Genomic DNA, 27083 nt, shown 5'->3' on the forward strand with positions numbered 1-27083 from the left:
GATGAAAACTGATATTATGACATTAGTGTAAGCGAAAAGTGTTTGAGTTTTGTGAAATAAGAAATATATTAGGTAAGTATGATCAGTTTTGTTAAAAACACATGATTAGCAGCAGGCCATGTCTGACAAATTCTTGACGCTAAAAGATTAAATAAAAAAATATATGTGATACGTAAGTATGATCAACATTCAGCTACGGAAACAAGCCCATAAGTAGGAGAGGAGAAGAAGGATTAGGTGGGTGGGTCATTGACAAATAATTAACAACACACTTGAACCACAATCAAAACACCTCACTACATCTTATTTAACATTCACAATAACGGAACTGATCAACATTCCAAAGTAAATTGACCTATGGTTAATGAATGAAAAAAATCTGTTATGTTGTGCTGTTATGGTCGTGAATAATTTTACCAGTACATTATTAAAGTCTGTTACTCATTGTTATTGTTCATAAATATTATAAATTTTCCATAACACAGTTGTCTGTCTTTTATATTATACAATGTTTCACTTTTATTACGCCACTTGACACAAAGTGACAAAATGTCGTATTAAAATACAAAAAGAATAACACAAGCCGTACATTATCATATGATTATTGTCAAAACAAGTTTGTATATAAATCCAAATACATGTATATAAAGGGGAGATACTGGAAAATATGTGTATCCTCTTCAGTCACACTTGTTACGTCCTTAGCTGTTCAGCTAAGGTGCTTGCAAAATAATATTATTTAATTATTTCTAAACGTCTACGAAATCACCGTCTGTGAAACAGTCTGGGTTATGAATTCACTGTGTCTATGAAGTGGTTCAGTGAACGAAAACACTGTCTCCCCTCATTACAGTATTGTCAATATTAACATATTATATGTATCCTAACGCCTTTATATATATATCACAACACCCAGGATACTTATATACAACAGGATACTTATATACAATAGAAAGCCAAAACAAGTTTCGAAATGCACGTATCTGAGGAGTCAGAAATGTTTAATCAACAGTTTGCTGACAAAATGGTGTCACATTACCCTATTCAGTACAAACAACCCATGTGAGGCCTCTCAACAGGTGCTCGTCGTTTCTGAAGGGGGGTAACTCTGCGAATCTAGAAACTGGACACGGAATTTAGTTAGGAAATAAATATTGCTCTAAAATTGTTCTTACTCTGATAAGAATCTGTTTTTGTTTAAATACATATAATAAGTGTAAATTATGTTAGATATATATAAAAGTACTTTTGTTTCGACCAGACAATATTTGGCGTAGGGAGATGAGTCTCTTTATTTCGTTTCGATCTGAAGTTCGAATTTGGTAAATCACTGCCCAGTAACGCGTAAACATGGCTGACAATTTCTCAGCGACATCGATTTGAGAACAACAACGGATACATATCGTCGTTCGCACAAACGCCGTACAGGAACTGGGTAAGGAGACGTCTGTGCACCTTTTCGTTTTTTAGACAACATTAGATAGCCACCGATGCATTCCTCGAATAGTTATGTTTTGAAGTTGGATGTTCAAAGACAAGCAATGACAAGAATATTTGACTGCGCTGAAGTGGAAATTTTGAAAAGCATAACACAGTCACCATTGTTTCTACGAGTGGTCAGTGTGCAGACATATTAAAAAATACGTTAATTTCTTCGTCAAAACATAAATGTTATTCAGTGTTAGCGTCTGTTGACCCCGTGAATTTATAGATTCAGTGACAAATCAAATGAGATCTTGGTCTTAATGGAGATGCTATTTTTACAGACACATGGGATATACCATGCATACACTCTCGGTCAACTGTTGTTTCTACTGATTATGCCATAGACTGTGGTCCATCTGCAGTAACCTAATGTAAAATGGCTTTAGAGAAATTTTCAGTTTGGTACAGTCAATAAGCAATAAGTTGCTTTTAAAACGTTCATATTGTAGTTTAGAGAGTCACACCTAGAATAACACCATATGCATGGACTGTATGTTCTAGTACACACATATTTCTAATTTAGCAATGCTTGTATAAGAAATGATAACCCAGAAATTTATTTGTTTGTTAGACTGAGTGGTGATTATGGCATAGAGGAAACATGTTTTCTCCACACTCTGATTAACACTCATTGTCAGCAGGTCATGGAATCATCTTGACCATGATGTTTATAGTAACATGTTTTAAAAATATGTTTTCCAAATTTTCCGCTTACCTTGAATTAATACTATATTTTATAAAAGGCAAACTTAGGTACATATATGATATACAAAACAACATAGCATGTATACATTGTATACTGTTTTATTGCTTGTCTCTGTGAAAGTATTTTCAATTATTCATTTATGTTTTGCAGTCTCAAACAGTAACTAGAAGGTGGTTAATTAAAACTCTTTTCAGACACTGTGCAAAAGTTGAAATGCTGCCAATGTTAAAAGAATATAGATATATACAACTGAACAGGATATTATGAGGGACCAGCAAAATATATTGCAGTTTATTTAAAACCATGCAGTCTTAACCTGTTCATAAAAACTCTACTTTCAACCTGTTCAACAGTATTCAAGAGGCCTTTGAAGGGGGGCATTTAGAAGTGAAATACATAGGGATGAAGATTTTTGTGGATATCAACTTCTTTATTGAAGAGGTTCATAAAGAGAAATTCTAAAAAAATCAAGCAAAGTGCTGCATGTTAAAAGCAACAGTATGTCATCATCCATAATGACCCAAATATTTAGTGTTTTACGTTTTTTGTCCCAGTGTAAAATCTAAGGATGGATTACCACCAAGATTGTGACGAAGTTGATGCACCACTTCGACAGAGAAAGCCCAAAGCCAAGACGACATTTCAAAAGGAGCTGGATGCAACAATGAGAGATAGACGAAGCAGGGGTCTGGCTGTTGATGTCACAACCAGTGAAGGGAGTGATGAAGAGGATGGTAGGTTTGCAGTGGCAAGGGGGCTGGGGGTACCCTAAAAGTTAGAGAATCAATTACCCACTGTTGGGCAATGTGTTGGAGTGCATTTCTGCAGGGAAGGGTAGGGACCATGGGCCATTTTGCTCATCTTAATGAAAAATGGCCCCTTAAAATTTTAAAGTTTACTATTGATAAAAGGGCGGTGGTCCATTTTGAATTCAGAAAATGGCTAACAATCCTGAAAATGGCTTAGGATCCTGAAAATGGCCCATTGTCAAAGTTGTCTTTCCCAATTCCTGCCCCTGCCATGATATTGCTGCAATATTGCTAAAACTAGTAAAAGCTGGGCAAATTGGCACTCGCTCACTATTAGGATCATAGGCCAAAACATGCCCAGAGTGAAAACAGTTGTTTACTTGATTACTAGCAGTATTTTTATTCGATAACAGAAATTGTACCATTGGATATTCTGAGAGTTTTAATGCTTTTCATTTGAAGCAACTTTTGGGTAGATGGTCTGTCTGTCTTTCTAACCAGAGTGCCCTTGTAGAAAATCTTAGCGCTAACGTAATAAAAACTCTCATACCTTAACACAAACTCATGGCAGTGGTAGCACAAAGAATGTTTTGAATAATGGCATCCTGGGTCATAACCTGATGTTGCAGGAAGTTGCTCATGATATCTGTCTGTATGCAGGGCTCGAGTTAGTGCTTTGTTGCTTGCATGGGTGCAGCGCAACATTGCAAAATGCAACTTAATTTTTAGACTAAATTGCACCAGGTGCAAGTAATTTGTTTAACAGGGTTAACTTATGGATGAAACAGAATAATTCAGTAGCATATTTCTTTCATTACATATTGCAGTAAAAGCAGTGCAACTGGTATTTGGCTGGAGTAACTAGGTGTATATCTTAGGTTGCACCAGGTGCAAGTAGGTTATCAATTCTTAAGTCGATCGTTGTGTATGTCAAGTGTAGAGAGGGTATTTGCAGATTGCCATGATACAGAATACTGCTGACTTGACATAATACAAGTAACAAACATTGCATATGTTCTAACCATATGAAGATATTCACACCATGCCTCTTCATGACAGAGCTAATACGACAGTACACAAAAAACCTCCCAGCGACGTCTCCATCTCGTCAACGTCCTGGCTCAGCGAAAAGAAGGCCACCCAGGCAGTCAGATGCCATGCCAAATTTGGATGAGACTCTACGACCCAGAGATGCTGATAAGATTTTGGGACGGGGCAATCAGGACGATCTCCTTGATAGAGAAGTGGCTAGTTTCGACAACAGAAACCTCCCTACTGTAGGTGGCAGAAGCTGGCAACAGCAAGGTGGAAAAACCCCATCCCCACGGACGGACTCACTCTTGGGGAGGAAAACACCTACTGGCAAGGTGACACCTACAAATGAGGGCCTGTCAAAGGAAGACATCATCTTTGGTCGGAAGACTCCTACTCAAGGAGGGTAAGAGAGTTATGTCCCATGTCAGTATGTTTTTTAATGATACTTATCAGTTTCAGATAATGTGATGATCTTTATTATCATATGATGCAAATATTTCTTCCGTATCTGCATAGGCTGAGCATATCACATACTGACTCAAATCAGGTCTAATATTTTTTTATGTTGACTTGAGTTCCTGTTGAGATGTCAGATGGGGTGAGGAGATATTACGGTATATTTAGAGGATGAACAGGTGTCCAAGTGGTTTAAGAAAGATATTTTGTTGTGGGGAATAATAAACCTTTGACGTGACAGGATTGGCTGGCAATGGGTTGACATCCAAGGCAGACAAAGAGTAAGATCACTGGATAGCAGTCTCTTCTCTTGTGTTGGATCTGCATAACTGATGATACAGTGAGCTTGCCTCTCACAAAGTTGACTCATCAAGAGATAGAATTGGTCTTCAGCAACCTATGCTTGCTGTAATAGGCAATTTGCACGATGGTCAAACTCACTGACTATATTGATTCATGTCCTTGCATCTGAGCTTTGTATATTGATGCAGGTTGTGTCAGTCACTATATTTTCTTGATTGTTTACAGACCACCACCATATAGCTGGAATATTGTTGAGTGTGGCATCAATAGCAAACAAAGAACTGGACAGACAAAGTTTTGCAGGACATGATGTAACCATGATGCCATACTGTAACTGAAATAATCCTTAAAGACACTGACCTCAGTCATCTCCCTCAGTCTTAAAAAATTTGGACGCTGTGTTTGGATTTTCTGTTGTTTTTATCCCCCAAGCATGTAATGCGGGGGGGATGTAGTCTCCGCCTTGTCTGTCCGTCCGCCCGTCCTCCACCCGCCCGTCCTCCATCCATCCATCTGTAATCATTTTGTTTGCGGAGGATAAATCAGAAACCGTTCAATATTTGTGAGACCAAACTTGCTAGATACAATGATCTCAACCTATAGTTATGCCATTTGCTATTTACAGAGTTCTGTCATTTTTATTTTTTTTTTGTTTTTCCATGGAACATTTTGGTGTTAGTCTAAAGGTGGGGTGGGCTTCGTTTCCAGAGCAGAACTCAAAAACCGTTCAATATTTTGCTGCAAAACTTGGTAGATAAGTCAATCAGAACCTGAAGTGGTGCCTTTTGCTATTTACAGGTTTATGTGATGTATTATTTTCTCGGTTTCCATGGAAACATTTCGGACATAGTCTCAAAAGTGAGAGGTGTGTTTCGTTTCCTGAGAAGAGCTCAAAAACCGTTCTAATACTTCTATATTATTCTGCAAAACTTGGTAGACATATCAATCAGAACTTGAAGTGGCGCCTTTTGCTATTTACAGGTTTTTGTGATTTTATATTTTCTCCGTTTCCATGGAAATGTTTTGGACGGAGGGATGGGCTTCGTTTCTGGAGCAGAAAAAGTGTTCAATATTTTTCTGCAAAACTTGTTACATACATCAGTCAGAACCTAAAGTGGTGCCATTTGGTACTTACAGGTTTTTGTGATGTATTATTTTCTCAGTTTCCATGGAAATGATTCGGACTTTGTCTCAAAAGTGGGAGGTGTGTTTCTTTTCCGGAGCACATCTCAAAAAGTTCCTAATATCTGTCAGCAAAACTTGGTAGATATATGTGGTACCTTTTGCTATTTACAGATTTTTGTGATTTATAATTTTCTGGGTTTCCATGGAAACGGTTTGGACTTCTAAATAAAAAAACTTCTAATTATCATTCTACAAAACTTGGCAGATATTTAGGGGAGACCCTAAAGTGGCGCCTTTTGCTATTTACAGATCTTTGTGATTTATCATTTTCCCAGTTTCAATCATGTTCATTAGAAACGATTCTGACTTAGTCTCAAAATGGAGGGATGGGCCTTGTTTTTGGAGCACAACTCGAAAACTGATCAATATCTTACTGCAATACTTGGCAGATATTTGAAGAAGACCACAAAGTGGTGCCTTTAGCTATTTACTATGTTTTGGCATTTATATTTTTCCCGGTCTCCGTGGAAACAATTCTGACTTAGTCTCAAAATGGAGGGATAAGCTTCATTTCCAGAGCATAACTGGAAAAACATTTGATATCTTTCAGCAGATCTTGGCAGATATATGAGACAGATCTTGAAGTGGTTCCTTTTGCTGTTTACAGATATATGGCATTAGTATTTTTCATGACTTCCATGCAAACGATTCAAACTTAATCTAAGAAAACATCAAGTAACTGTCAGATGATTTGTCATTTCAAATATGTGGGGGCCAGGGGGCATATGTCATCTTCTGATGACTCTTGTTTGATGTTATTAAAAGCAGTTTTCTGTCAATAAACATCTCTTTCTTTTCGTTATGACAATAGACTCCCAGACAGTCTGAACAAGAAGCAGTGGACTCCTCCATCATATCAGAAGCCAGCTGAGAGAGAGGCAGGAAACAGAACTCCTTCTCCAGGTAATTGTGGTGTTCTGTTAAACTGAAATATCAAAGATTGGTCGAAGGGACCAAATGACCAAGCAACTGATTACATTTTTGCATAATCAAACACAAATGATTTGGGAATGTTTTTAGTGTTTGGAACGCATGACTATGGAACATATCCTCGAGACTATCAGGGCCTGAAAACATGTTTAATTTGTGAAATATTCACTTCACCATCTGCAAAGTCATGACTGAATATTTCTTGAAGAATCTGGAATGTTATGTACGTGATATATTAATCACCAGTTTAGAGTAGTAAGTAGCATTGTGTTATACTTATATGCAAGAACAACCTGAATAGTAAAATCTAACAGCTGACACTAGCCATTTCTTGCGTGATGATTGATTTATTTTAATGAACCAATCATCATTTATGAGATTTTAACCAATTCCCATCACTACCACTGTACCAGATAACCTGGAGAGATGTTTTCCCCAGCTGGTATAGTTGGATGTACCATGCATTAAATGCAGGTCTGGTACATAAGGTGTCTGCCTGTCACATTTAGCCTTTGATGATGCATTGTTTGCTGGAGAAAGGAAAATGTCTCCATGCTTAGTGTTTGGAGCTAAATCTGAATTCTGTTTGAAAATTTAGACAACATTCTGCTATTCATAGCAATATGTGCGATCAGCACCACATCTGTTTGTATCATGGTGCATATCCTGAGCTGGCAATATTCAGCTACTGTTATGATCATCCTAATAACATTTCTTTTCACAGCTGGCTCCCGAGGCCGAAACACTCCCTCTTCTTTGCTCGATCCAATTTCGGAAAGCACAACCCCTCGAGGAGGCCCAAGATCCACCGCCACTACACCCAGAGGAGATGGGAGGCCCAAACCCCGCCTCACTCGCCAACTCAGCACTGGCAGCGATAAGTCTCCTAGGTCAGTGCGGATGTTACAACTGGGACTTTATTAAATATCTTGTTGGGAGGACTAAACCTTTCCTTTGTAAACGTTAATACACATACATTTGTTCCAAATAGTTTAGGATTGTTGTTGAATGTTGAAATAATTTCTCATTGCAGTCTAATGCTTGTTTGTAGTGTACTGTTTGAAATGCACATGTAACCATATTTTATCTCACATGAAAGCTTTACTATGTTTACCACTCAAGTCAATGGCTCACTGAAGGATAAGGCTTCACTCTCCTACCCAGAGTTCCATGTGGCAAGCCAGCATAGTACCTCGGCCACAGGCCAGAAAGATATACCGATGTGTTCATTCAGTATGGTGTGCACATTTCATAAGTGTTTTATTGTTGATGAGTCTACACATCTAATTAAACAGCGTTGTTAAAATGGTTCAGTTTCATTGAGAAATTATCCTAAAAAGTTTTAACACTGTTTTGATTTGCGTAGCGATCCTTTGTTTACGTGGGTTTACGGCTCCACGTGCTGTCATTGAAGCCTTATGGAGAGCAAACAATGCAGCCGGTTTGAAATTTAAATATGTATTGTCATAAACTTTACTGACGCAGTTGTAGGAAAATATTTACGTCAGAGTGTAAAGCAATATGAAAACCTCAACGAATCGCTTGCGTTACGCCAGTCTCAGCTTATTTATGATTATGCACATTTGTTTACAAACAAGAGAAAAGTCCCGGGACATGATATGCAGATTAGCCTGTGGCATTGATGTTATGCTAAGTGAAATAGGCTTGTAAGAACAGTTTCCACATTTTTGCTTTTTTTTGATACACACAGTAAAGTGAAATGATCCTAGTCTCATCTATTGTGTAATTATATCAGCCTGCTAGTTCATGACAAATTCCTAAATTATGATCCCTGTATTATATGTTTCAGACAACTGTCTATTGAGACGTCTCCCCGGTCTGACCGACCTGCCCCACTGCCACGGGGTAGAGGACAGGAGGCTGATGGTCCAAGAGGGAGGACAACTCCAACAATGGACCTGTTTGGGAAAACCCGACAAGATCCTGTGAGGGATGAAGTTGAGGAAAAACATGAGAAGCAGTCACGATTTCGGCGAGGCAGTGGAGATGGGCGTAAGACTCCAACAGGGATAGCTGGGGTCAGTGGTAGGAAGACTCCGGAAAGGAGTCTATCGGGCAGAAAAACGCCTGAGAGTCTGGCAAAACTTGATGGTAGAAAGACTCCAACTGGAAGAAAAACTCCGACGGATGGAAAGAGATTCACAGGGCGGAAAACTCCAACAGAGCCAGAAGTGGAAGAGAAGAAGCCAGAGAAGTCCCTTCTAGACTTCCTAACGGAGGACACGACACCAAAACCTGAGCCCAGACAGAGAAGGAAGAGCAAACCAGGACTGTCAAAGGAAGGTTCTGGAGACTCAATCAGCAATGAGATAATGCAGGACTTTCGTCGCTCCCCTCCACCGATGCGCGCAATGAATGATTTCCGAGGGAGACGCGATCAGAGCCCTGACAAGAGCTCGGTGTGTGAGGAGATGGAGAGAGAACCAGGATCAAAGTCAAGGTCAGGGTCAGGGGAAGAGGAAGAAGGCAGCAGGACAAAGAAGTAAGATAATATGAGCAGGGTTCAACAATAGTTCTTTATTGATAGAATGAGTGGTTTTATCGATATGATGGCATTATCACAATAAATTGAGATGATTAATGTCACCCTCAACACATGTGTAGTATTGTTATAGTAACACAGAGGTGTGTGTGGGTATTTGGGTAACGAGTGTGTACATATCATTAGTACATCTCTCCACTAGACACAGTACACAGACTCTTTTATCGCCTGATCGTTTAACATGTTTTTGGCACTGCACAACCAGTTACCACATAGAACTAATGATATTTCTGTAATCATTTTTTTGTGTTAGTGAAAGTCTATATGAATAACCTACAGGTTTATCCTTTGCCTCTGTAAACTTGAGTCAATGTAAAATGCCCAACATGGGCACAAGGCTGTGAGGCCAAACCTTTGTGTCCATCACCAATTTGTTGCTGGCAGTGTTATACTTAAACACTTTAAGTTAGTACTATAATGACACACTGCAAAATCCCTTCCATCTGATGGCATTCTGTCAAGTCATTCACACAATGGACGTTGATTTGTGCATGTGGTTTACAATGACAGGGCCCTGATCGACAAAACATTATCGGCTCTATGATATTCATAAACCTATGATAAACTATAGAGTTACGACAGATTAAAAATGTTAGGGCTGTCTCACAAGCATTGGTTGTGGAGGAGCAATGCTGACCCAGATCTTTCCCCCTTGCAATATGCAGGAATGACTTGTTAGTGTGTCAATGATACTGACTCTTGTTCCTGTAGAGCCAGCAATCAAACATCCACCCACAAGGCCCTGGATAGTGCTATCAGTAAGGTGGCTGGTGCTCAGGACAAGAGTATGGCATTCATAGATGAAGAGTCTAAAGGGAAGAAAACGTGAGTGTTTGCTTTTTATTTTATTTAGTTTTTGGTTTATGATCTATAAGTGCGTCCTTTAAATAATTGTAGGATTTTATGGCCAGGAGGTTTTACTTTGGGATGTGTCATGACAGTCTGTATATCTAGCTAGTATATTAACAGCCATCATGACAAAAATAGTGTCAGGGAGATGCATTATGGTGTATTCTGTTCGCTCCGACTTTACATCATCTGACAAGGGTCCTAATCTCCTGTGTTACTATGATTTGATCATTTTTGTGTAATTTGACTGAAAGGGTAAAGAAGACTGAAGAAAAAGAAGCCAAACACAAGCCCAAGCCAAGGTACCCAGCCATGCCAGGGGAGACAACTCCAATCAGTGAAGTGAACTTTGAGGACACAACTAGTATTAGGAAGGCTATCTATGACCAGTGGTACCAGGAGCGGATGGAAACAGCGAAGAAAACCCTGGCGGAGAAAAAGAAGAAAGAAAAGGAGGAGGAAGAAAAGAAGAAAAAGGTACTATGACAGTATTACATGTAGTTGTCAATGGTATCAAAATCTGTCATATTTTATAGCTAGTTTGTCTTTTGTTTTCACCAAGCTGTAATCGTGTGTTGATGTATTGGGTTTTCATGGGGCTGCCATGTGCTGTGTTGGGTGTTCACCAGACTGTCATCATTTACTATTGTATATGGTTTTCATGGGGCTGCCATGTGCTGTGTTGGGTGTTCACCAGACTGTCATCATTTACTATTGTATATGGTTTTCATGGGGCTGCCATGTACTGTGTTGGGTGTTCACCAGACTGTCATCATTTACTATTGTATATGGTTTTCATGGGGCTGTCATTATATACTGTTTTATTACCCTTAAGATAAATTTGTCGAATTCTGATTGGTCAATAGCCAAAGCGGGAGGTTGAATCTTGTTGTTTAAAGATAAGCTAAATTAAAAGATCTTAAGGGTATTAAATTAATCACAGTGTTTTCAAAGGGCGTACTGGCCCGTAACACTCTTGTAAATTCTGTATTTGCTACAGAGTATTGATATCATAGGTTTTAACATGCACATCATATTTGCCAGGCTAGTGAGGAGAAGATGACAGAGGCCAAGCTCTCCTATCAGGCTTGGGTCGACAAGAAGAAAGACACCTACTTTAAAGCTAAACAGAGGCAGAAGAGGGAAGAAGAGATGAAAAAAGAGAAGGAGCGACAGGAAAATGAAAGCAAAAAATCAGATGCTGAAAAGGTAAGATATCGACTGTGTGTGTGTGTGTGAAAAGAAATGTTCCTACATATTTCTTCACTTTGACAGCTAGGTATATTTGAGGTTTTCTAATGAGACTTATGAATTAGTGTATTGAGTATGTTACGTCAACCATGTCTGATATGACATTTATGATCCTGGGCCCACTTGTACAGAGCGATCTTAGCGCTACAATGATTGTAACTCACAGTCTCCAACATAGGCCTGAGTTAGTCGTGGCAATAAGATTGCCTTGTGCAAGTGGGTCCTGGAATCCATAATGTTTGCTTCTTCTCATCATTACCATACAATAGAAGGGACCACGCCACTGACTGCACATTTATGGTATTGGATGTGGTTGCTATCTTGATCTTAAATTGTTCCCAGTTCCCAGACCCCAGTTCGTTTCCCCACGTTAAAGCCCACTGCTGGTTGACCCTGCTGTGATATTGTGGGGACGTTGCTGTAAACAGTGTGAAACCATCCTCACTCATTAATATTTTAGGATGTGAACTTCTTCCTTATGAGTGTGTTCTTATTTGTCTACTTTTGCCGAGCTCTTACTCCTACATCAGGTGAAAAAGTTAGTTCACCTGATGAAGTTGTAAGAATTTACTCAGAAAAGTTGTATTCATATAGCAAAGAAGTTGTCATCCGCCAGTTCATCGCTTCTATTTGCCGTTCAAAAACTTCATTTGATGTTTTTGGTTGTATTTTTAGTTGTTTCTGTCATGGAAAGAAAGTAAAGACAATATACTTGTGGAGAAGGCAAGGAAGAAGAGGGAGGAAGAACAGGAGAAGAAGCAAGATGAGAGGGAGGAGAAGGATAAGAAAAGACAGGCCTCACAGACGGCATTCAGAGGATGGTAAAGACACAATTATTCAGGGCAGTTAGAACACGATGTGGCTGACAAATCGCTGATATCACTCAAATTTTTAAATCAAACACTTTGATCAGGTCAGATGTTAGTTAATTTTTGCACTCTGATTTGGGATAACCGATTGGTTGTTTCATGCATCTTGTACCCAGTAATTCGGACAAACATTTTCTTGTTGTTTTTCCCACGAAATGGGGTGCTGTTTGGGGAGCTTATTTGTATTTCATGTTTATGATAATATTGATTTGCAGGAAAGCCAAGAAAGATGTCATCCTGGTGAAGAAAGCCAAAGAAGAGAAAATCAAGAAAAAGAATCAAGCTAAAGATGAGGAATATGATAAGATAACTCGAGATGAAGAGGCCATGGAACGATACCAGGAATGGCTCAGGAATAAGGTCAGACCTTTTGTCAGTCAGTTATGAGGAGTTATTGAGTTTAGGTTAATTCTGCTTTGAACAAGCTAGGAGATATATAATTGCAGTTTTAGCTTAATTTTGGAGGAAAGGCTGAAATTATGCAGGCCTTGGACATTTACCATTTAGTGATCTTGTGATCTAATATGCCCACATAATGACAATGTCCTAAATCTGGGCGTTGTTGAAAAGCATTAGACTGAAGTGGTGTGATTTGTATGGTGACACAAATGTGATGTAAGTGACTTCTTGTGGTGAGGTAGACTAGTACTTAATGTGTTCACTCATCACGCCAAAGACCTGTTTGGCTCCATCTCAGTGTGGTACAGTGTATGAAGCCCATTTCTGGTGTCCCTCACTGTGATGCTCGAATTTTGCTAAAACCCGCATAAAGGTAAACTCACTCACTCATATTTGTGAAACTGCTATGTCAGTGGCCATATTTTTACAGTATGCCCTTCAGAAACAATGCTCGAGACTGTTGTTTTACTTCGATGGATGAGAAGTTCACTAAGAGTTTGATGTTTTCATTCACCAGGAAAAGAGAGATAAAGAAAATCGACGGCAGGTTACCCTGAGGTCCGAGGAGGACTACAAGCCGGCATGGAGCCCAGCAAACAGGACCATCCCATTCGGACGCTGATTTCAAGGCGTTAAGGCATTCTGTCACGCAGTAGGGGGTGGGGTTTGGTTTAGGAGGGATGCCAGTTGGATGTGCTGTCTTATAACAAGGTACACATTCATTGCAGTGTGAGAAAAGATGCATGGAAAGAGCTCTTTCCTTTGCGCTTACACAGCTTACAACTGACAACTATGATTATATTTGTTATGAAGAGCAGCTGAAATAAGAAAATACAACTTCCTTCTTTTATTTTCATAGGAACAGTATGCCAGCCTTTATGAAAATATCTTATGCACCAATTTTTTTTTGGGTGACCCAAGTGAAGAGAGGGTCTTTATTTAACATTGCATTGTTTTCGTATACTGACTGCTATGAAGTTTAATTTCAGTGTTCCGTCTATCCAGGCAAGAGTCTCTGTTTTTTCTACGATGCTGTCTTTGAAATGGAATTCAAGGGGTAAAATTCTTAGTTGAGATTTGGATTCACTTGGTTGTATTCTATTGTAGATATTGCGGTAGGGTAGCCTAGATGTTAAAGCATTCACTGGTCACGATGAGCATTGGGGTTTGATTCCTTACATGAGTACATTGTTTGAAGCCCATTTCTGGTATCCTTGCCATGATTTTGCTGGAATATTGCTAAAAGTGGCTTAAAACCATACCCACTCATTCACTCAATTGTAGATGGTTTACATTGTCTGGCTTTGTGTCCCGAAAAGAAGATTGTAACAAAACATTCACAGCAGTTTGCCAAAGCTAGCAGCTATACATTGATGTCTTTGAATTTGAATTCAATTTGAATTGAATTTAATTTGCAAGTATGTTGTCATGTGTGGATAGGAGGGATGGGGTAGCCTAATGGTCAAGGTGTTGGCTTGTCTTGCCGAAGGCACGGGTTCGATTCCCGACATGGTTACGATGTTTGAAGCCCATTTCTACCACATGATATTGCTGGAATGCTGCTGAATGCAGTCTAAGACCCAGCTCACTCACTCACTCCTGTGTGGATATAGCAGAATCTTTTTCTAACTGACCCCAAGTGTATTTGTAGTTTTGTTTATGGAACTGTTCAGATGGATATTTTCCTTAGGGTTGCAAGCAAACGTTTATTCCCTCCAAAATGATGTTTTAAGGGTAGCAAAGTTTACCGTAATGGTTTGTGAATTCAGAAGTTTGTTGAAGTCGGTATTTAAGATTTGTCAGTGTTCCGTCCAAAAGCTGTCTTGACAAACATTACAGTTCTGATATGCCTATAAATAGTGATGTTAAGACATATATTTGACCATTCATGTCAAAATGTGTTTTAACAAATGTAATATATACCGTCCACAAGAAAGAGTAAAATATGTTCGATGACAGATTGTGTGGTGTTCAACATGAATCACACACTCACTTACTCACACCTGTCAAATAGTCTGTCGAAAACATTGAACATCACCTTTCACTAATGTCATCAGCAATATTTGTATACTAGTAAATAACCATGTTCTTATTATCCAGCAATGAGAAACGTAATCTTAATATATGTATTATGTACAGCATGAATAATATGGAGGAATATTTATAAGTTATTTTGTCCCTATTTGTTATGCAGTAACACGTGATTTCTACAATTGCCACTTTGTATGTCAAAGCTTCATGATCGTATGTTTCATTAAGAAGTGCTTTTCTATCATGTCAGTAAAATGTTTATATTTGTATCATCTTTCATTATGAGGAGGAAAGTGCCTCTTACTGTGTATGTACATTTGTTCTGTGATTCCTGTCCATGATGGCTGAAGCTGACTCCTTTATGCAGTTTTTGTTTTCAGAATATTTGTACTGTTTTTGATTGGAAATATTTATTGCTGTAGATTTCCTGCCTTTGAATGTGAGTTGCAGACGTTTCTGTATGTTAAAATCCTGTGATGTTTTACATTGCTAAAACGTTCTTTGATTTCAGCATTTTTGCATGGGCGTTTTATATTTTAAGTTTGTTGTACAAGAAATAGTCAACATGGGTTTGGTGGGTTTCCATAAGACAGTCATTGTCTAATTGGGGGTGACTGTTTGGTCATAATGGTTGCAACATGTGGCATGCAGGTGCCCTTAGCTGGGTTGTTCTACTTGCATGCCAACAGATTGATCAGTGGTTTTTTGGTAACCATGCTACCTTGGTTGTGCCATTTTATGCTAACAGAGGGATCCTTGGAACCTCAGTAACCACGGGACCTGGCTGTGACCTTGTATGCCAACAGAGGGTGCTTTGGCTCCTCAGTAGCCGTGGCACCCTAGCTGTGTCCAACAGAAGAATCAATGGTTCCTTGGTAACCACAGCGGTGATATTGTATGCCAGCAGAGGGTGCCATGACTCCTCGGTAACCATGGCACCCTAGCTGTGTCCAGTTGAAGAATCGATGGTTCCTTGGTAACCGCGGGACCCTGGCTGTGACCCAGCCTGGCAACAGATGAACTTAAGGCACCTCAGTAACCATGGCACCCCAGCTGTGTCTTTGCATGCAAACATAGGGACTCAGGGCTCCTCAGTAGTAACCATGGTACCCGGGCTGTGTACTTGCAAGACAACAGATAATATAATGACTTCTGCAACACCCTTGACAGATTTTCTTATTTTTGTGATTGTGTTTTATCTTGTGAGAGAAAAATCAAGTCTTACTATTTGCATTTTTTAGAAAGATATTTATCTGTTATGATGGGCAGTTTATGCTACTTTATGTATTCATAATTTTAGTCATATCATCAGTATAGTGTAACTTGTAATTGGTAAACTGAAGCAGTGTGTCTAGATAGAGTAATGCTGTTTGAATGATGCTACTGTTTAATTGGCTGTGATATGTTACCTTGTTGTTATGGAAATTGATTATTTATGTGTCAATCCTTCCTCTGAGACCTCAGTTTGTGTAGTTTTCTTTTATTTTATAAAATAACATAAATAAGGTAATCAGCTAAAAAAATGCACCATCCTTTACTCTTCTGGTGAGTGGAAATGGTGGCACACTTAGGACATAGAACTCCTCAGACAACTGAAGAGAGGGACACGATCACATTGCCCAAATGGACCGGAAATAATTGTATTCAGTGCACCCATAGGGAGGAACATGATGACAATGCTCTAGCTGATCAGAAACACCTGTAATCAGTGCACCTGTAGATACAGACATTGTCATATCACCTATAAAGGTAGGAACATAAACTTATCCTTGCTACTCCAGGGCTAGGCCATGGCATGCAGCCTTAGTGCGTCACATGTTTTTGTGGGAAATGATCACAACTCTCAGGACAGGGGTGGTGGGGTAGCACAGAGGTTGAAGTGTTCGCTCATCAAACTGAGGACACTGGTTCGATTCCCCACAATATGTGAAGTCTGTTTCTGGTGACCTCATAATATTCCTAGAATATTGCTCAGCAGCATAAATACTTACATGCTCTTTTGGGACAGCCAATGACATGATTGAGTTTATACTTGAGATGAATTCTATCCTGTTGTTGTGAATCTCAGGTCACAAATTATGTGTGCATATCTGATCTTCAGTTGTGGAAAAACTGAGGTGGCCCAACCTTCTACACAGAACATAGAACCATCCTGTCATATAATCTGACAGTATATATTCTGTATTTGCACTCCAAGAAGGTGACTTGTGTAGTGTTTACCACAGAAGCTATTACACCCAGATAAATTCTGTTAATGTTTTGATAAAAAGTGTATTAGTATGTCAATAGTCTGAAATAATTTGATACTTTTTAGAACTGTATTTACTTTTACAAGTTATGGCAATGTTTGACAGATGGTCATATTGTTAAAAGGATGTAATGATGCATCAGACTGTGAAATAAATGATACCACATGTCATATATCTGCTTTATGTTTGAGTCTACATGGGACACTTGGCCAAGTGACTGCTGTTGCCAAGTTGCCTGAGCAACCAGTGTCCATAGTCAAATCTTCAAGCCAGGCTCCCAGATCCATTTAGTTACCTCTTATGACATGCAGTGATTGCTGAAGGCCAGTTCTGACCCAGATCGTCTTGGCTATATGACTGTCACTGGGATAGATTGATACATGACCTTTGCAAACAGTACAACCTACACTAGAGGTTGTTTGCTTCATGTGGGAATTTGTAGATCGATGCTCGTGATGTTAATCACTGAATTGTCTCTTCCCGAATCGATTATTTACAGACCTCTGCCACATATTGACATGGCTGGAATATTGCTGAATGCCACCTTAAACAACAAACCATCCAACCTATTAGGTGCAAAGAGAGAGAGATTTTCAGTGTCATAATTTACTAGATCGGTACGCTTTATGCCAGTTGCATGTTATTTGTGCTTGGCTTTTGGCAGACCAACGACATATTGGTGAAATAGTAACATGTCAAACCACATAAAGTCCAAGCAGATATAGTGTCATACAAAGATCTGCAATTGAAAGATCTGTTTTCTACTCTGTTATGAATTCTGTGCCCCATTGTTTGAAGCTGAAAGAATATCTTAAAGATAAATAAAGTATTAAAAAAAAACAAGTTATCATTAGACACATTTCTAAAAATATTGTTTGATACTTTCAAAACCACAAAGTTAAATGCCTTTAAGAAAATTAAAATATTGCAATTTGTCAGAAAATGGTCGCCACTATTGCATATGCTTAAGACTAATGAACTTTCCAGCATGTGTAATGTCTACCCATATGAACTTCTGTCTGACTGTACTTGTTCTGCAGCATTATATTTTTGTATATTTGTATCTACTGATTTGATTGAATAATAAAAAAAGGAAAATTCTGTGCCACGCTCAAATAATGTTAATGAAAGTAAAACCTCTGATATAATTCTCCCAAATTTGTTAACCGGTTAACCTTTCCAGGTCCTTCACTTTTCCTCGAGATTACCTCATGAATGGGATTGTATCTTTTAAGGGCGCATCGGTTGATCTAAAACCAGACTCCTGGTATTATTTCTTTTTGGACCAACCGGAGTTATTTCCCTTTGACCGAACGGTCAGGTTTCAACTCCGTATTTTCGTTACACTACTGCATAGATAAGCAGTGTGGCGAACAGTACTGAGCCTAGGTTTTACTGAGACTGCAACCGTCCAAAAGTGAGAACTTTAGTTTGAACTACAGAATCAGCATTTACGCTCAAGAGAGTCATTATATTAAAATATTCAATGGTACTGTCGTTATTGGCTTGTTAAGACAAAGTCAGTATTTAAAGTCGTTTCCAGCTTAGACATCCTAAACAATACAGATTCATGGCTGCCATTGTGTCGATGTCATTTCTGCCTGCCACGCTATGTCAAAAAGTTTTCGACAATGGTCAAATGTCCTGTCTTCTCAAAGCTTTAAAAAAGACCATGGTTTATCAGCCCCACTACTTATCAAGGTAGAATGGTGGCGGTGGAGTTGCCTGGCGATTTAAGCGTTCACACGTCACGCCGAACACCAGGGTTCGAGTCCCTACATGGGTACAATGTATGAAGCCTATTTCTGGTGTCCCGCCGTGATATTGCTGGAATATTGCTAAAGGCGGCGCAAAATTAAACTCACTCAAACGTGGGTGATTCACACTGACTGGCTTTGTGTGTGGACGAGAAGATTGTAGGTAGAATGCCACTGCAACTCATGTTATAGTTAGGATTACACTTTCTCCGTCAAGTACAGATTCTAGTGCTGTGTTGGGTAGAGTCCCATCCGAAATTCGAACCCACAATCTCAGAGTGAGGAAACTAAACGCCAGAATCAGCGATCATACCGCTAGAAAAAGCTAAAATTAATCATTCATATTCACACACGGCTGTTTTGTCAAGGTGTGTGTGTGTGTGAAGTGAGTGAGTGAGTAAGTGACTGAGATGTTTACGCCTCGCTTAGCAATATTCCAGCAATGTCACGGTGGGGGACACCAGACACCAGAAATGAACTTCACCGGGTCTTCAGCGTAACGAGTGCTTTGTCTGCTAGGCTACCCCACCGCGACTTCCACAAAACTGTAATGTGGTGTGTCAAGGATGTACGAAATAGTTAGTAAGCTTTCAAATAGCGCCCAGGGTTTCAACCCACCAAGGCATTCGTAAAGTTACGATCAGTCGTAACTTTATACCTTACGACAGGCTTAACAACCAGTCGTAACTCTATACCTTACCACAGGCTTACGAATGGCGTAGTACTACAAACGTTTTGGGGATCGGGCCCCAGGTAATATTCACATGGTCGTCTGACCTTGGACTCCTAAAAGTGTCATACACGATCGCGAGTTCTATTATTCTTGTCAATACTGTTAGAATGGTGAAATATTTGTCTTCAAGTCGTAAGACACATGACTCCCTGGAATCACAGACTTCTACTTCTAACTCGTTTCATGAAGGCGCGAGTTATTAGAGGGCGTACTAAGACTTCGCACTTAAATAGGCTGCATGTTGATTACCTGCTCGTCGTCATTTTGTCAAACCATTCGGTGTGATGTTTGACAAGTGCAGTTGTAGAAACTAGATGTGCACTGCTGCAGTGCGTGCCAATTGCAATATTAATTATGTATATACTCAGAAGCTCTACTCTCAAAATATTCACAATGAATATTATAAATCTATTCAGTCCTCTCCGAACCCGCGTTTTATTCGAGAACCCAGTCATATTAATGTCGCAGCGCACTTGATGATATTTGATCATGTTTTGCTATAAAATCAATAAATATCAAATACATATTTTGCTTGATTAGTCATAATTCAACCCAAATCAGTTATCCGCTGGTTTAAGTACTCATTTCAATCTCCAAAATCTGACTCTATTCCGAACCACGTGGCGTGTCTCCTTTCCTCGACTGCACACAATGTGGATCCTGCAACTGTCGAACTATTTGTCGCCGAGCCTCGACAACTGATGCAGTAAACAGTGGTGGTTTATTTGTTTGTAATGTAGAGCTCACTCATGGTGAACAAATCCGACTAAACCACTCATCTCCTGCGGATAGAGTGAGTTATATGATCAAGCCATGCCTCATTAACGTTGAGCAGCTAGACTCGTCAGTTGGAGCACAGCCTGGGCGTTGTTATCCGTCGACAGCGGCTTATACCGTGGCTGGTGAGGGCCTAGGGTTTGTATTGTTGAAGCCACGGATCTATGGTTAGGTAATATTTCCTTAAAGAACGGCAGTGGACGTTAGGGCACATGATCACTGGAGACAAAAATAATGACGTCTCATATTGTATCAAAATTAGGTTAGAAAATAATAGAATTTATGCCCAGACGGTGCAGAGAGGTGGAAAACGGAATTTATATAATCATTATGTCGCATGTGTATATATCCAGTTGTTAGCTCGGCAAGAGGCGCTTATATGAAAGTTTCTGTCTTCTTGCTGACTTCCCGATGATGGGAAATTCATTTTAGTTTATTCTCGATTTGAGAATGAAACTGATTAATTTCCAAAGTTTTATGGAGTTTCTTCGAAAGAGGAGGTAATCAATAGGACTAAAAACAAAAAAGACATATTTTAGATTTTCTGGCCTTGGTAGGACGTGACAAGTAATGCTAAAGTTATGGCTGGCTTGTTTGATGTTTGTCGCCACAACCAACTATTCTTTTGGTCTGTATAATCCAGTGACTGACATCATTAGCATCGATCTAGTCATAGTTTGATATGTATCAACCAAGTCAGTGAGTCTGACCACCTGATCCCGTTAGTCGCCTTTTACGGTAAGCATGGGCTACTGAAGGCAAATTCTAACCCGGATCCTCACGGGTTACAGTTTTGTGAAGAGGAAAGTTTGGTTAGACGCATGCTATTTTCTTTTTAATTCAAAATGTTCCAGACCGTTGATGTGACGAAATGATGAAAAAGCAAACGGACGGTACCTGTTACACAGGAAACATACAACATTCTCTCAATTTCTACACATAGGACCCTTGAAGATCCGGGTTAAAGCTGATCTTCAACAGTTCATGCGAGTCGTAAGAGGCGACTTACTGGTGGTCAAGTTCGCTGATTTGGTTGACACATGTCATGGTATCCCAACTGCGTAGATCGCTGTTCATACTGCTGATCACTGGGTTGTCGGGTACAGACTCGCTTCTTTTCAGATGGGTGAGTGAGTGAGTTTAGTTTTACGCAGCACTCAGCAATATTCCAGCTATATGGCGGCAGTCTGTAAATAGTCGAGTCTGGACCAGACAATCCAGTGACCAACAGCATGAGCATCGATCTGCGCATTTGGGAACTGATGACGTGTCAACCAAGTCAGCGAACTTGACTACACGATTCTGTTAGTTGCCTCTTACGACGAGCATAGTCGCCTTTTATGGCAAGTATAGACTGCTGAAGGCCTTATTCTATCCCGGGACCTTCACGGGTCTCCTGTCCCTCAGTACAAACGTGTGTCAACCACGTCAGCAAGCCTGACCACCCGACCCCGTTAACTGCCTCTAACGACAAGCATAGTTGCTTTTGTCAGATGGCCGCCACATAGCTGGACTATCTGTGTGCGGCGTAAAAATAGACTCACTCACTCTACACACAAGACGTGAATTTCGGTGATGTCGGATACAGCACTACAAGGACATGTGCACTTACTCAGACCCTCAGAGACTTACATATGGGCAAGACTTACATATCCATACAGTCTAGTGCTTCTGTTGTATATGCAGACACTCATACAGGTGGTTGAACATTCAGACACTGCGTACTCACGAGTGTTCTCAAAATTGCAAAGGCATTTTAGACACTTGAAAAACATGAAGACGAATGCCCAATTGCATGTCGCGAGGTATATGAACACATGTAAAAACGCACGAGAAATATCAAGATGTGTAGACACAAAAGTAAGAAACATGCAGACACGTGCAACCCAGCGCAGACACGCGCGAGAAATCTGAAGACACACATCAAGATATCTGCGCCAGACATATGGCGACAGATGCAGCGGCAATCACAAGACACTGGACACATCACACGTGAATATCCATAAAGTAGTGCGGTTTTTTTCTGTTATGTCAAATTATGTCTATGGGTTTCAGGGGCGGTGGGGTAGTCCAGTAGTTAATGTTTCGCTCGTCACACTGAAGACCCGGGTTCGATTCTCCACATGGGTACAACGTATGAAGCCCATTGTTGGTGTCCCCATCCATGATATTGCTGCATTACTGCTAAAGTGGGCCTAATACTAAACTCACTCACTCTTTAGGTCTAAGCCAACAGACAATTCTGTTGTTTTCTCAAAGAAGTAGGTGAGTATGGTTTACACACCGCTTTCAGCAATATAAGCTACCCGACTGCACATTTCAGAATGGATGGAACTGTGGACAAAGAGGGACGGGGGTTATCCTACTTTGAAACAAGTGATGCTGACCTTCCAAACCTACATGCAAAGCAAGTACCCTCGTGAGGATCCAAACGAGATTTTGACACACCAAATAACACGTACATAAAGTACAAATATTTAACTCGGTATCTCTACAGCCGTGAGTAATTTCTCGAAACATCGTGTTGCGTCCAAACTGTTTGATGATTAATAATTGAGCTGTTTTGTGGAAATCTATATCATGACTTAAAGATGGATTGCTACATTGATCTCGTAGGCATTCCCAGGGTTTGGCGAACGGGCTCGCCGCCTCAACAAGATCGATATTCTAAACACTTTTGCAATATCCGCATTCTGGATTATCATTAAACCGTCAAGTGTATCACTCTGTGAATACTTTATGTACACGCTGCCGGGACACTTAGGGTCAACACAAACCCTTCTCAAGTTATAGCCAATTTGCTCATTTCTGGTTGGTTTTTATAGCGCAACAGTTGAAAGTTTTACCCATTTAACCATATACCTTCCAGCACTGACGCGGGATTGGAGTCGTGCTGTACCACTACGTAATGCTTCGATACGCCAGAACCAGAGGATGTCAGTCAACAGTATCAAGGATATCAGTTTAGTTAAATTGGTTAGCTAATACTTCGTTGTTGTACAAATCACCGGTAGCTATAGTAACACGTTGACACTGAAACGACTGACACATTAAAATATTGCATTTGATATGATGGATATAGTGTTTCCTTGTCGAGGAGTGTTTGCCGTTATTAAGACTCGGGTATGTACTTTTCGTAACACTTCTGAGGACGCCGTCAAGACGGCGGGCAGTTAACGCCATCAAACACTGGCTGCAATCTCACGGGTCGATACAACAGTCGAGAAATGGTTATTATATCAGAGACGTGATTGCTCATAGCAGGACAAACAAATAGGACGGGTAGTTGGGACACGTGGTTGTGAAACTCACGGCAGGAGTGTGGAACGAGCCACAATAGACGTAACAACAGCAGTAGTAGCAGTAGACGTAACATTAGCAGACGTACCTGTAACAGTAGCGGTAGTAGGACAAGTTATAGCCGGAGTAGTATTAGTAGTGACATCAGTTGTAGTAGTAGGAACATGAAAGGTAGCAGCAGTAGCAGTTATTGTAATGTCAACAGCTGTTGTAGCAACAACAGCAGCGGAAGTAACAGTAGAAGCAGATGTTTTTTTTAAGAAATAAATTCGTGGTAGTATTCGTTGAATTAGTAGTAGCAGAAGTATTGGGAGCAGCAACAGTAGTAGGAGTAGTGGTAGTAGTAGTAGCAGCAGCAGCAGTAGTAGTAGTAGTAGTAGCAGCAGCAGCAGTAGTAGTAGTAGCAGTAGTAGTAGCAGCAGTAGTAGCAGCAGCAGTAGTAGTAGCAGCAGTAGTAGTAGTAGCAGCAGCAGCAGTAGTAGTAGTAGCAGTAGTAGTAGTAGCAGCAGTAGTAGTAGTAGTAGTAGCAGCAGCAGCAGCAGTAGTAGTAGTAGCAGCAGCAGCAGCAGTAGTAGTAGTAGTAGCAGCAGCAGCAGTAGTAGTAGCAGCAGTAGTAGTAGCAGCAGTAGTAATAGTAGTAGCAGTAGTAGTAGCAGCAACAGTAGTAGTAGTAGTAGTAGTAGTAGCAGCAGCAGTAGCAGTAGCAGCAGCAACAGTAGTAGTAGCAGCAGCAGCAGTAGTAGTAGCAGCAGTAGTAGCAGCAGCAGTAGTAGTAGTAGCAGCAGCAGTAGCAGTAGCAGCAGCAACAGTAGTAGTAGCAGCAGCAGCAGTAGTAGTAGCAGCAGCAGCAGTAGTAGTAGCAGCAGTAGTAGCAGCAGCAGTAGTAGTAGCAGCAGTAGTAGTAGTAGCAGCAGCAGCAGTAGTAGTAGCAGTAGTAGTAGTAGCAGCAGCAGCAGCAGTAGTAACAACAGAAGTACCAGTACTACTATTAGTAGCAGTGGCAGCCGTAGTTGTAATAATTGTTTTGGAATTCGTAGTAGTAGTCGTTGAAGTAGTAATTGTGTATGGAGTAGCAGCAGTGGTAGTAGAAGCAGCAACATTAGGAGCTGCAGTAGTAGCAATGGAAGGTGCCGTGGTAGTCAGTGGAGGAAGCAACAGACATAGTAGTATGAGACAGTAGTAGTGGTGGTTGTTTTGGCGGTAGTACTAGTAGCAGCAGTAGTAGTAGGAGTAGTAGTAGCAGCAGCAGTAGTAGTGGTGGTAGTTATGGTGGTAGTGCTAGTAGCAGCAGCAGTAGTAGCAGCAGCAGTAGTAGTACTAGTAGCAGCAGCAGCAGCAGCAGTAGCAGCAGCAGTAGCAGCAGCAGCAGCAGTAGTGGTAGTCTTGCCCTGGTTTCAACTAACTCACCAGTGGAAGAGTAAGTACCATCACACACACACTGGCCTACTGCTGGCATCGTGTCAGGCACATCACGACGGGGGACACAAGTAATGAGCTTCATACGTGTGGAATCGAACCTTCGGCGTAACAAGTCAAGTGTAACCACCAGATTATTATGACGTCTCATCTGGAGAAATTCATTCAAGATGTGCACTTCCCCTTGGTATTGTCATACCCTTAAAACGCGAAGACCTGATGTACGCGAGTAGGTCTTCGTTAAATGAAAGGGCAACCCAGCTGCCCTAGAAGATATAGTGTCAGATATTAGAGGGCAGGGTAGGTGGTTTTATTCGTGGTCACCTGAGAATAGAGACGGTATCTGTTATTTTGATTATTTAACGCTCGGCATGAGAGGTTGAAACATTTCTGCTAGGGTGAGTGAGTCGTTAGGTTTAGTTTTGCGCAATACTCAGCAGTATCTCAGCTATATGACGGCGGTCTGTATGTAACTCTGGACAAAACAATCCAGAGATCAACAAAGTTAGCATCGATCTACGTAACTGGTACGAGCCAGTATACTGGAAAGAAGACTATAAAGCTGCTAGTTGCACGGACTTGTACATACAGGATCACAAACGCGCACGCACGCATGTACGCACGTGACCATACCCGAGGGCTATTCATGACAATGACGCAAACATGAAGTTTAAATCCCCGCTTTATACCAAGCAACAAAAATATGACTACAAAAACAAAATTAAGCAGCAACAAGTTGGATGTTTTTCAGAGACAAAATCTCGGACAATCATTAAGTCGTTAACAGCTTGCGAAATGCAATGAGCAAGACGAGCGTAGCTGTCACGTCACCAAATCACATACATTCTCGTGTATAGCGTGAAACAAGGAGAATGCTCTCGCACCAGAGAAGAAAGTACTTTCGTCTTGTGTGGGAAGAACCGCCCCTTTTCTCTGCGTGGAGTGTGTGTGCTTCAAAGTACTTAACTTGCTGACTTTAACGTCATATTACGTGGCTTCCTACCAGAAGCTTCATTTCAGCAGTCATTGACCCCGATGTATCTTGGTTCGTTCCAAACCTGTTGAAATTATACACAGGAGTGCGATCTAGACCCTAAACCCTCGGGGAAGTGATATGGCGGATAAACGACTGCGCTTCAAAGTTCACATATCTCATTTACTATATCGCCACGTGAAGATCCGGTCTTTAGGCACCCATGTTTGTCGTAAGAGGTTATTAACAGGTTGGCTTCGTTTATTTAGTTGATGCATGTCATCGCACCTGATATGCTCATGATATCAATCACTGGATTTTTACAGACCTCCATCATCTAGTTGGACATCTGAAGACTTAAATTGCCTGATAACTATAAACATGTTTACATGGTTGTCACTTGCAAGCCCAATGCGTAGATCGATGCTCGTGTTGTTGATCACAGGATTGTCTGGTTCAGACTGGACTATTTACGGTCCGCCGTCATATAACTGGAATATTGTTTCGTGTGGCGTTACACATCCAGCGAATATTTATTCAAGTAAAATAAATATTGTTTTTGTGATAACCCTGTAGTGGTATCTGTGGAACTGAACGTGTGCACATAACCCTCAGTATGTGGTTTGTTAAATATTGGTATACTATGAGCAGATGTTGTTTAATGCCGCAGTATTGCATCTATACAACTGCAGCCTGTACTGAAACGCATTCGTTGCAAACACATGGTGGACATCATAAATGGACTTCACAGGAATCGAACTCGGGTGTTCGGTGTGACGAGATAACGCTTTACCACTAGGCTAACCCACCGCCCAACTTACAAGGTCCGATCAGTCACCTGATACATGGTCATACGGTCATATTTGTCTAAGTATGAGGTAGCCAAATGGTGAAAGGGTATGTCGTCACATCGGAGGTCCTGGTTCGATTCCCAAAGGTAAAATATGTCCAGCTCATTTCTACTGTCACCTGCCACGATGTTGCTGTACTTTTAGAGAGGGGCAAAGTCTAATTAATCTAGTCAGCTCAAGTGACATACTTGGCGTGATTGGAAATGAGTTAGTGGG

At 40.4% G+C, this 27083-nt stretch overlaps 1 protein-coding gene across 1 annotated transcript; it reads left to right on the forward strand.

Annotated features, from left to right (window-relative positions):
* The first annotated feature begins 1129 nt into the window (after nt 1-1129).
* Nucleotides 1130-17230, forward strand: LOC137265757 (protein maph-9-like). The gene is made up of 12 exons (XM_067801206.1): nt 1130-1435; nt 2746-2925; nt 4000-4378; nt 6731-6822; nt 7574-7739; nt 8660-9352; nt 10124-10237; nt 10516-10738; nt 11306-11470; nt 12188-12333; nt 12597-12741; nt 13298-17230. Exons 2-12 carry the CDS (start codon nt 2760-2762, stop codon nt 13400-13402), a joined length of 2394 nt encoding a protein of 797 aa, XP_067657307.1. The 5' UTR covers nt 1130-1435; nt 2746-2759; the 3' UTR covers nt 13403-17230.
* Nucleotides 17231-27083: the final 9853 nt, after the last annotated feature.

The sequence above is a fragment of the Haliotis asinina genome, chromosome 15 (genome assembly GCF_037392515.1).
Source record: "Haliotis asinina isolate JCU_RB_2024 chromosome 15, JCU_Hal_asi_v2, whole genome shotgun sequence".
Taxonomy (NCBI): Eukaryota; Metazoa; Mollusca; class Gastropoda; order Lepetellida; family Haliotidae; genus Haliotis; species Haliotis asinina.

What these genes read in the sequence shown, in the direction of transcription:
- LOC137265757 (XM_067801206.1), top strand. Translation starts at nt 2,760, where the DNA reads ATGGATTACCACCAAGATTGTGACGAAGTTGATGCACCACTTCGACAG. An exon ending in AAGACTCCTACTCAAGGAGG is followed by an intron (nt 4,379 to 6,730) that starts GTAAGAGAGTTA and finishes TTATGACAATAG; the next exon opens with ACTCCCAGACAGTCTGAACA. An exon ending in AAAAATCAGATGCTGAAAAG is followed by an intron (nt 11,471 to 12,187) that starts GTAAGATATCGA and finishes TTGTATTTTTAG; the next exon opens with TTGTTTCTGTCATGGAAAGA.